We start from the raw sequence: 11,097 nt of genomic DNA, 5'->3' as shown, positions 1-11,097 counted from the left end.
GGCAATCTGTTTACTCAAACGGTTTAGAAGCACCCGGCTGCAGCGTTTTACCGTGCACACAGTTGAAAGAACGCACTATTAAATGCACAAACAACATCATAAGACCACAATTATGAGATATCGCAGACAAAATATATTGCACACTCCGCACCACTGTCTTTTTGGCTAATTTGTGCAAAACCTCTTGCTAAAATGTCCAAGACTTCATTTGTACCACCAATGCAGCGATGCAATTATTTAGCTTACCTCACATGCTTGCGAAGGATTGATGTCGTGTTGAGATTTTCATAAGCTGCTAGTTTGGTCTCCCTAGGCAAGCAAAGCTTACACTGCATTAATAGAGCATAAATATGGCCAGGGGTTCACTGCATTTCATTCACGTTCAACTTCAGAATAGACGGTGTTTCGTTTTCAGCGGTGTCTTGCACCCTAACGCCTGTTTTGTCTGTCGGTCATCTTTATTGTGATTTTAGCGCAAAGTTTGCCCTGCTGCCCATTATTTACTGCAGTAGTTTCCAGGGAGCTATTTTTTTTTTTTTTTTTTGTCCAGTAAGTTAATGTGTTTTAAAGTGTAGTGAAGTACAATACTTCAAACAAAATGTACTTAAGTAAAAGTAAAATTACTGATTTTAAAAATTACTTTAAAAAGTAGAAGTACACAAAAAAAGACTATCACAATACAAGTAACACGAGGTAAATGTAATTGGTTACTTTCCACCTCTGTTTGCCTGTTTAAAATGAAACAATATGAAAGCATAAAATATGGCCATGTGACACAAACTAAAATTTAAAAAAATTAAATTTAATTAAATTAAACTAACTACAATTCTCTTGTTCAGTAAATATTCAGTGATGAGCATTGGACACTTTGATTTGTCATTATTTATTATAATGCAGTTTCCCTCTAAATACAATAATATTTTACAGCATAAAGATATTGGATTTGGGGTTTTTTAAAGAGACAAACAAAAACATCATAACAGACAATCAACAAAGACTCGATTAGGTAAAAAATCTAAATATTACACATGACAAAAAACTAATAAGAGCAGAAATAAGGTCAGTTAACATTTAAACAATAATCGTATAAAGGCAACAGTTTCATTTATTAATGTCACAAATATGACTGTTGTGTTTGTCTGTAGCTTCCAGCTAATGGAGCACAACAGACTAGATCTGGATGTACAAATTGTGTTCATTTCCTCCACAGGGAAAGTGATTATTTACAATAACTAATAAAGCTTTAAAATAGCATGGGATGATGACTTTAAAGTCTTTAATGTAATCTTATTATTTTTTTTTTTTTTTTTTTAAGGCAGTGTCATTTAGAATCGAGGTTATCACCTTTAAAAGAACAGTCCACACAAAAATGAAAATTACATAATGATGATAATAAATGAAAATAAATAATGATTTACTCACCCACAAGCCATCTTGTAGGTGTATATGACTTTCTTCATTCAGACGAACCCAAGCATGGTAATGTTGATGGATGGTGGCTGTTATTTTGAAGCTCCAAAAAGTGCATATGTCCGTCATAAAACTAACCCTTCTGAAGCGGATCGATGGGTTTTTGTAACAAAAATATTTATATTTTTAAAATTATAAACTCAAATCACTGACTTCCGGCAATAGCCATATGCACATTCACGAGAGATTCGAGTTTCGGTTTCTTGGGTGACCTCTGACTCGACATATGACATATGACGTTAGCCGGATTCGTAGCGTAAGCTCAGGTAAGAAAAGACACCTCTCGCATGTAACCACAATTTGTTTTCGACTTTTAATTTGTTACAGGTGTTTAGTATTGCTCTATCCTTGTTTGTTTTTTCTTACCTGAGCTTACGCTATGAATGCAGCTTACGTTATACGTTGAGTCGGTGGTCAGCCAAGAAGCTGGAACTCCACTCTCTCATGAATGTGCATATGGCTGTTGCTGGAAGTCAGTGATTTGAATTGATTATTCTGTCATTAATTACTCACCCTCATGTCAGTCGAAAAACTGTAATACCTTTGTTCATCTTCGGAACACAAATTAAGATGTTTTTGATGAAATCCGAGAGCTTTTTGATCCTGCATAGACAGCAACGCAACTACCACAGTCAAGGCACAGAAAGGTAGTAAGGACAATGTAAAAATAGTCCATGTGACATCAGTGATACAGCTGTAATTTTATGTAGTAAAGAGAATACTTTTTGTGCCCAAATAAAACAGAACTAATGACTTTATTCAACAGTTTCTTCTCTTGCGTGTTAGTCTCCACCACCATTCACAAGATATGCTTCCACTTGGTCATATACAGAGACACAATTTATCTTACCACTTTTATGCAGATGACACTCAGCTCTGCTTTCCTATTAAAAATAATAATGGTTCTTTGTCTGGTCTGTTTGACTGCCTGTGTGACATAAAATGTTGGATGGACATGAACTTTCTACAGTTAAACAATGACAAAACTGAAATTGTTATCTTTGCCTCACCTCTGACATAGTTAATCAGTTTGGTTCTTTGGTTCATGACTGTGTCAAAAAACTTGGTGTAATTTTTTATTCTAATTTGAGTTTCGAAAAGCAGATTAGTGCTATTGTTAAAAGTAGTTTCTTTCAGCTAAGATTTATTGCCAAAATCAAGATGATGCTCACTAAGAAAGATCTTGAAACTGAAATTCAAATGTCTGCAGATCAAAACTCATATTATTGCAACTCTTTATACCCGGGTTTGCCTAATTCAACTGTAAATGTCTGCAGATCAAAACGCAGCAGCCAGGCATTTCTCTGGCACTAAAAAGTGTCAGCACATAACTCTTGTGCATGCCTCTCTCCACTGGTTACCAGTTAGGTCCCATATTGATTTTAAAACTTTGCTTTTTGTTTATAAAGCTTTACATGGTATTGCCCCTCATTATATCAGTGATCTTCTTGTCCCGTACAATGCTTCAAGATCCTTACATTCTTCCAGTCAACTACTTCTCTCTGTTCCTTGCTCACATTACAAAACTAAAGGTGGCTGCTCCCAGACTGTGGAACAGTATCCCTTTCTGTATTAGATTCTCCCCTTCTGTTTCTACTTTTAAATCTTCATTAAAAACTTATCTGTATTATTTATGTTTTGAATGATGGCGTTTATATTTTTACATGTTTTCAAGGTTTTGATCCTGTGTGTTATGTCTGTTTTAGTATTGTTTTAATTTTTGTTTTAATACCTCTGCACAGCACTTTGGTTGCAACTTCTGTTGTTTTGAAATGTGCTCTATAAATTAATAAACTAAACTAAACTACCACGGTGCTTGTTTTCCATCTTTCTCTCTTTGGATTCATCACTCAGATATGAATCGTCTCTCATGTTTGTAATAATGATGTTCATGTTTAGTGTGTTTGGTCTTTCTGGAGATCATGTTATTTAGGTTTTGTTGTCAGTTTCTGATGTTCTGACTTTTGTGCTGTTGCTGCTTCTGATGATTCTCTGAATGACACTCATGTTTAACTTTTTTTATTGTTTATCATTTATTGATTAAATTTATATAATCAATGTATTCATATTTTCAGCTGGTCCCACTCTTATTGGTTTGTAAGTATTTATTATTTCAGGGGACTAATGATTTTTCTTTCCCGACTCTGTTCTTCTCTGTTTGAATGAATCATGAAACACAAAGCAGTTCAGTGAAATTACAGTCAAGCAGCAGGAAGCACCAACCAACAGACTAAACTTTGATGAGATTGAACTGAAGAAAGTCTGTTTGATTTCTGATAGTTTGAGCTGCAGAAATAAATGAGTGTCAGTGCTGGTGTTTGTGAAGGTCTTTGTCTGCAGACGGTCAGACGTTGAGTGTGATTTTGTGGAGTAACACGTGTCTGGATCATGAATCCTGGTCCTGATCCTTCCTGAGCATCAGTGAAGCTGAAATGATCCATTGATGAATGTTGTCGAAGCCTCATCTCCAGCTCTGAGACAAACTTTCCATCTTCCTCAAATTCTGAGGATGATGATGGTCCAGAAACCTTTCTACTCCACAAAATCACACTATTGATCAGGAGACTGAAGAAAACATCAGCATTAGTTCAGACTTCAGTCTTGTGTTTGAACTATTCAAAGCTCATCTATTTAAACACTGAAGCTTCTTCTGAATGTCACAGTTTGTGTGTTATTTTATACCAGCAGAAGAAGAGTGTGAGAACTCATTTACTTTGTGTTTTTCCTTACAGTCGTGCTGAGGCTGAGAAACAACGGTAAGTAATAAACATTATTAGAGGCCAAGCACTGAAGCTGTGTAGATTCCTCTTATAATTGTTGGCATCCTTCTTCTTCTTCTTCTTCTTCTTCTTCTTCTTCTTCTTCCTCCAGCGCCACCATAGTTCAAAGTTGCACATATATTTAGGCTAATAACTTTTGAACCATAAAGTTCAGAAGCAAAATTCTTTTTCCTCTGAATCCTTTGCTTTGAAAGATTTAAATTTCAAAATGAGGTGAAGATTTTTCATAATTTAAAATTCTCCAAAACTCATCCTAGACAGTTTGTCTGATTTTCACCAAAACTGGTGAAGAGTCAAACGATACCCAGCTTTCCCATGTCAGCCATTTTAAGTATTGGTCATTTTGAATTTTTTTGGTGAAATGCTATATTTTATCAGAGGTGGGTACTAACGAGTTACATTTACTTGAGTACATTTTTTGGGTAACTAATACTTTTGGAGTATATTTAAAGATGGGTACGTTTACTCTTACTTAAGTAAATTTTTGGGGAAAAATCTGTACTTTTACTTCGCTACTGTGGGTGACGCTCCTCTTGTTACTTTATCTTAATGCAATATAAGTTATAAATGCTTCAGTTTATTCCAAACGCACCGTCTACTTTTCTCTGGGAAATGAGCGATGCTTATTCGCGAATGATTCATTCTTTTGAGTCAATTCTGTTCAAAGGCTTGATCAATCCATAGACAGTAAAAGAAATGGACACAGCGGAGACAAGTGAAGTCAAGTAGAAGCACGCACTTCCTGGTGGTCGAGCGTACTGCGCAGACTCAAACTGAGCTTGATGACGTAAATGTCACGTGAGCAACCTGTCTGACAATAGAGTGCCGAAGTTATGACGTCACTTTGTAGGACAACCCGGAAGTTAGCGGCGCATGGGTTCCCTCGTCGAAAAGCCTATGCATTTTCCCCATAGACTTTTGGAAAATCGCAAAAAATAAGATCTGTGTTCAACACAGACCCTTACACGTTTTGTCTATTCAAGATAATCTTTACAAAGTTAATCCAAAATGTATACATTTTGAAGCCTAAATAAAGCCATCAGATATAAAATGCTAACGGTAGGCTATAAACGGGAATACAGCACACCATGGTCGCGGATCAAACGTCATCATCAAACTTTATTTAAAAAACACGCTCGCTCATTATGATCTGCGCTTGTATTAACACTTATCCACTTTTTCATGAGAAATATTGCCCATTCGTTTTTTCAAAAAATGTTAGAAACTAATTTTGTTTATGCGTGCCTCTCTGATATTTTTGATCTTGTGTTAATGTTTTATTAATTCGTTTATTTTGTTAGTTTATATAAACCTTAATATTATTTTCTTTGTGATAAAGATCATTATGCCTGATCATTGTGCCCCCAAATAAAAACTTTAAAGATTATCTTTCACTGTATTATGTTTGATTGTATGTTTGCATACCATTTGCTAATTCGCCAGAAAAAAAACCGCGCTAGTGTTCTATGTATAAAGATACAAACAATCTCTGAACAAGCATAACACAGTTTAATTCCAAACATTTAATATAATAGTTGTATATAATTATATATGTTGAATTTAAAGAGAATTGTCCAATAGCATCAACAAATGCCTTATTATAATATATTATAATTAAACCATATATGTTCCCTAAATAAACCATATATACATTTTTGTCACATTTTCTATATATTTTTACCTGGTAATCCACAAACCCCAATGTGAGAGCCAGTGTAGTAAATTTTATCTCACATTCAAGTTACAATAAGAGTCAATAAACAAGGTATTATTTTGAATATTTTAATTAAACACATTTCTCGATGTAACGTTAGCCTTTAATAAAACTGCAGCGGATCTAATCTATTAAACAGTGGCAAAGTAAACAAGCTTTTAGATATTTTAGAGAAAGACAAAGTATTTAATCTGTTGATTTGGTTATGAAAAACATTTATTCTTTTCTAGCCTTTTAACTCCATCTGACCGTCAAAGTAACATTAGGTGTTAAGAAACATGCACCATTAAAGTTTCGTCGTGGCCACATTAAAGGCAGTAAATACGGTGTTCACATGGAAATCATCGTTGTGTGAGCTTACTTTACCGCACGAACCCTGAGGTCTCCACTGGGTAAATCGGAACGGAAAACGGTTTAAAACGAGCATCTTTCATTCGACGACTTGAACACCATTGTCGACGACTACAGTCTCTCCACAGAAATAAAGAACTGGTAATCGGTTACCTTAATATCCACAGAATTCTGTGTACAGCAAATATTTGAAAAAACTACAGTTAGACTAAATATATTAATATAAAATGTTTGTAATAATAATAATAATAATAATAATAATAATAATATATAACGTTATGTATATTAACTGAAAGGTAGACTTCTAAGAACGTGAGGCTGAAACGCAGGCTAGTGAGAGATTTCATGTTTGTCATGATGACGTCTAAAGTCCCCGCCAAAGGATGTAGTCCCTTTTAGCAACTTGTTAGCAACCACCGTTTTTAAAGACACAATAAAGTTTTAAAAAATCACAAACAGGTTATAACTGGTTTTGTTTTATGTCATAGATCAAAACGTGAAAAATATTTAGAGGCCTTTGTTAAGCCACAGACCTTATTTCAGGCGATTTAGCAAAAACCCATTCAAAAAACCCATAGACTTTAGGGCGAGGGAACCGGAGGTGCTAAAATGCTAACTCACTTCCGCGTTTTGGCCTACAAAGTGACGTCATAACTTCGGCACTCTATTGTAAGTCTTCGAATCGCTGTGCCAAGAGAAATCTGAATCACCCACCAAATCTTGCTGACGTTGTTGAATAATTTTGTCCCTTGTCTTTTATGGACTCTCTATGGGCTTCTCCCTTGACTTCATGCCTCCACGTCCCCCGAGAAACCTCAGAGACAGTAAAAGATTGCCTGCGAGCTTCTCCTCCTGTCCATACGGTAATTTCTCTACTGTGCGCAGAGAGGTCGCAGGTTATGACGCAAATCGTTAGCCTATTTTTACAAAAACTGCTTCTACGGGGCCATAACGTAAGATACAAGGTAATGGGGCCTTTTATACATTTTCGTGTTTGTTTAGAAATAATGAATGGACAAATGGAGTCTTTAAAAGCGCATCGCTGTGTAAAGTTATTCACTGTCAAAAGTGACGCCAAAATGAATGGGAGTCAATGGAATGATAAAAGCAGGTGGGGTCCGCTAGCCAATGGCGGCTCCCAGGGATGCTTCAATAAAATATGAAACCCTGCCCCCCGATCAAACCAGTAGGCTAACCGGTTAATTGGTTAAATCAGTTCCCTGCCGCGTGCGCTGAACGTCTGAGGCAGTTCACTCAGAGATGTAACAGAAAGTTTAAGAACATCAAGAGCGTTGAAGACGTGGATTTGGATCTACACTGAACTGAAAGCAAACCTGCAAAGGATATTGTTTGCTAGCGATGAAGATCTTTATTAGACGAACACCGCGTGTGCTGTCTACGGTTCAACAGGTATAACTTAGGCTACATTTGATTACAGTACACGATACCACTATGACATTAGTTTGTTATACGTGTAACTTACAGAGGCGTCATGCCCATTAAAAGTGAGGGTGCACGTGCCCCCTCAGATTTTTGAGCCAAGTCGATTTTGAATGCAGCTTCCAAAAGACAAAAAATAGCCAATTAATATTTTCTATATGTGATACAATCACACTGGCGTGAGAATGTTCAACGAGTCATATATCATCAGCTGCTAAATTCAGATCTGTGTTCGCTGGCTGGCGCTGAGCCATAAGACAGACTCGTTTTTACAGCACTGCGCAGTCAGTTTTAGAGAGTGAATTAACTCTAAAATATCAAATAAAATCTACACTGACAATGAAAATTTTCATTAATCACTAAAATACCGGTGCTTCCTTCACTCGCTCGCTGACTGAATACCTCTTTCTGGAGAATTCTCTCATTAGAAAGAACAAAGTGCAGATCTGTAAATAAGATATTGATTTCAGAGTGTTAACAGTTTCAGGGATTTTAATGGGAGTTTTTGAGAGTGATTGAACTCTAGACTGTCAGTGAAAATGTTCTTTGATAATGTAAATGTTTTTTGCTCTCTTTCTATACAATGAAAAATTAGTAACTAACAACGTTTTTCTATCACATTAACTTTCAATGTTATTACATTTAATATAAATATATGAAATATAAAAATATGTTATGGCATGACACCCATATCTGTTACTTAAGTAAACAGGCAGGTTTTTATGCATAGTTAATAGATTACATTATTAGGCTACTATGACCATCGCATATTATCTAACATAATCTATGAAGGTGAGAATCAGATATTTCATGATATAGTTCATGCATCTGGGAATGTTTCTAATAAAAATGAAAATAAATAATGCTTAATTATAATTTGCCAATATGCTGTTGTAGCTCCTGTGTGTCACATGACGACCACCCCCCACTCGTGCCCCCTCAAAAATAATGAGTGCATGACTCCCCTGATTATTTTTACATTAAATAAGCTGTCACAGAGTATGAAATAAATACCCTCCAAACCCACGTTAGCTCTGTTCCAGGATCAATGCCTTTGCCTAGACACAATTAACTGATATTTCCACAATATTTACGCTTTTATAAATATACATTTGTTTATATATTGCAGAACAGACAGAAGAAGATCCGTCAATGTGCATTTGGTTCGTTATGTTCAGATGTTTGGTAACTTAGCGGTCATGTGAGGATTTTTCACTCTTCTAAATATATAATACATAATTAATATACTTTAAAATATTATTTATTTCAGTGATGCAAATCAGAATTTTCATCAGCTGTTACTCCAGTTTCAGAGTCCTGATCCTTCAAAAAATAATTCTAATATATTGATGTATTACCAGTGCTGGAAAACAGTTTTGCTGTTTAATATTTTTTGGAACATGTGGACATTTGTTTAGGATTCTTTGATGAAAAGAAAGCTAAAGAGAACATCACTGATTGTAAATCAACATATTGGAATGATTTCTGAAGGATTATGTGACACTAAAGACTGGAGTAAAGGCTGATGAAATATACATATACATATATATATATATATATATACACACACACACAAACACACGCTACATACATTTTATCTATATATCGAAATAAAAAAAATAGACTATACATATTCAGTATATGACCCACAAGTAACTAGTACTAACTACGTGAGTAGTTTTGCCTCATCACGACGATCCTTTTTTTTACTGGCTTACTCAAGTAACTACTATTCAGAACTAGTACTTTTAAATTATACTTGAGTAAATCTGTCTATAAAAGTACTTTTTCTTGAGTATAAGTTTTTGGGGTAACTGTCATGCCCACTCTGACTCTGGTGCATTGTATGCTACACTATTTGGCGTATCATTACAAACTTTAAATTCAACTCAGATCATCTTCAGGCCATGTCAGCAATAAGTTATGGATTTTATGTCAGTAAACAAAATGGTTATCATTTAATGCATAAACAAATTAATGATTTTATGATGCCAAACTGCATCTAAAGTTGTATCTCTGCAAAGATTTTGACATACTGCCACTAAAATTTATGTGTGTCATTTGACGCTTTTCCACTGTGTAAAATGGCAACGGCTCCCTTTTTTGGGGGTTTCTACTGTGTAAAGTACCTGGTAGTTTTTTCAGTAGCAGCTCAGCTGAGGTTCCATACCGTTACCATAGACTGTATAAAAACATGGACATAGTGTCCATGACATCACCAGTAGATTCTTGAAGAGTGTTTTTGAAGCTCAAAGTGGGCGGAGCAGTCCATCACCATCTTGGCAGTATGTCACCGTGTGTCACTCCCGAAAAATTGGAAACGGCAAAAAAAAAAAAGCAGGAGCTGGTTGCTGAAACCACGCCCAACTACCTTGATGGCGGTGACAGCAGCAGCAATCAATAGTATGTTCCTGCACAACTGGAGGGTGTGGGGAAAAAAGTCTGGTATTTTCAGGACCACATATCTAGGACCACGCAGTCTAGGACCCTAGTTTTTTCGTGACAGCGCCACCTACCCGTAATGGTGATTTAGCGATGGCTGCGTTTCAGGACCGCAGTTCTAGGACCCTGTTGGTTAGTTTGTAGTCATGTTTTGTATATAGCATCAATATTCTAACTCTCAGTAGTATTTGTTTTTAAATGTGAATTTTGGGATTTTTCAAAATGCTCAGAGGTTAATTACTAAGTGTGCTTTGAGTCACAATTTTAAAATTAAACATGAATGTTACACAAAATATAAATGAAAACTGTAATATCAGTTTAAAACATTGATAAAAAAAATGGCGAACCTCTCAAAAGTTTAGTCTCTTGAATTATCCAGTATACTGATTAACCTGCCTTATGTAATTAGCTCATTATCAGGCAAGTTTTTAAAGTGAATCAGCTTATTCGAGTCACTAATTACAGCCGATATTTTAAAGATTGTTTAGAGCAGAGACCAGACCCAAGCATGATTCAGAATGTTTTAGTTAATTAAATTAGGTATATATGGTGTGTTGTGTGTGTAATATATACAGATGGTAGAATAAACCAATGAGGTAATACCGGCCCCGCGCGTACCGTCGCCGGCCGCAGGGCCGCGAGCGTTCACTTCAAGTCAGTCAGTGTTAAAATCCTTCCGCGAAACTACCACCAGGTGGTCAAAGGGGACTGATTGCGAACTGAATGTAATTGTAAAATGAGATAAGGAGGAGGTAACAACAATACGCATTATGATTAACATGTCACCATCTTTAAAAACCCTTAAAAATGTACAGTGAGTTAAATTTCAAAATGGAGGATAGTCTTAGGTCTACAGTCCTACTCATCAACATTAAAAGCAGACCTTTACACAAGGATGCT

General features: G+C 35.7%; 1 protein-coding gene across 3 annotated transcripts in view; it reads left to right on the top strand.

Annotated features, from left to right (window-relative positions):
* Window positions 1–11,097, top strand: part of LOC122147649 (octapeptide-repeat protein T2-like) — a 195,122-nt gene that overhangs the window by 88,736 nt on the left and 95,289 nt on the right. For all 3 annotated transcript variants that reach the window (XM_042770794.1, XM_042770793.1, XM_042770795.1), the window contains exons 6-7: window positions 3,546–3,566; window positions 4,203–4,226. In XM_042770794.1, the coding sequence (XP_042626728.1) occupies window positions 3,546–3,566; window positions 4,203–4,226 (45 nt within the window). The remainder of the gene's footprint in view (window positions 1–3,545; window positions 3,567–4,202; window positions 4,227–11,097) is intronic.

Source organism: Cyprinus carpio, chromosome A15, assembly GCF_018340385.1.
Source record: "Cyprinus carpio isolate SPL01 chromosome A15, ASM1834038v1, whole genome shotgun sequence".
NCBI classification, from domain to species: Eukaryota; Metazoa; Chordata; class Actinopteri; order Cypriniformes; family Cyprinidae; genus Cyprinus; species Cyprinus carpio.
Note: the sequence above shows the minus strand (reverse complement) of the source record. Positions and strands in the feature narration are given on the sequence as shown.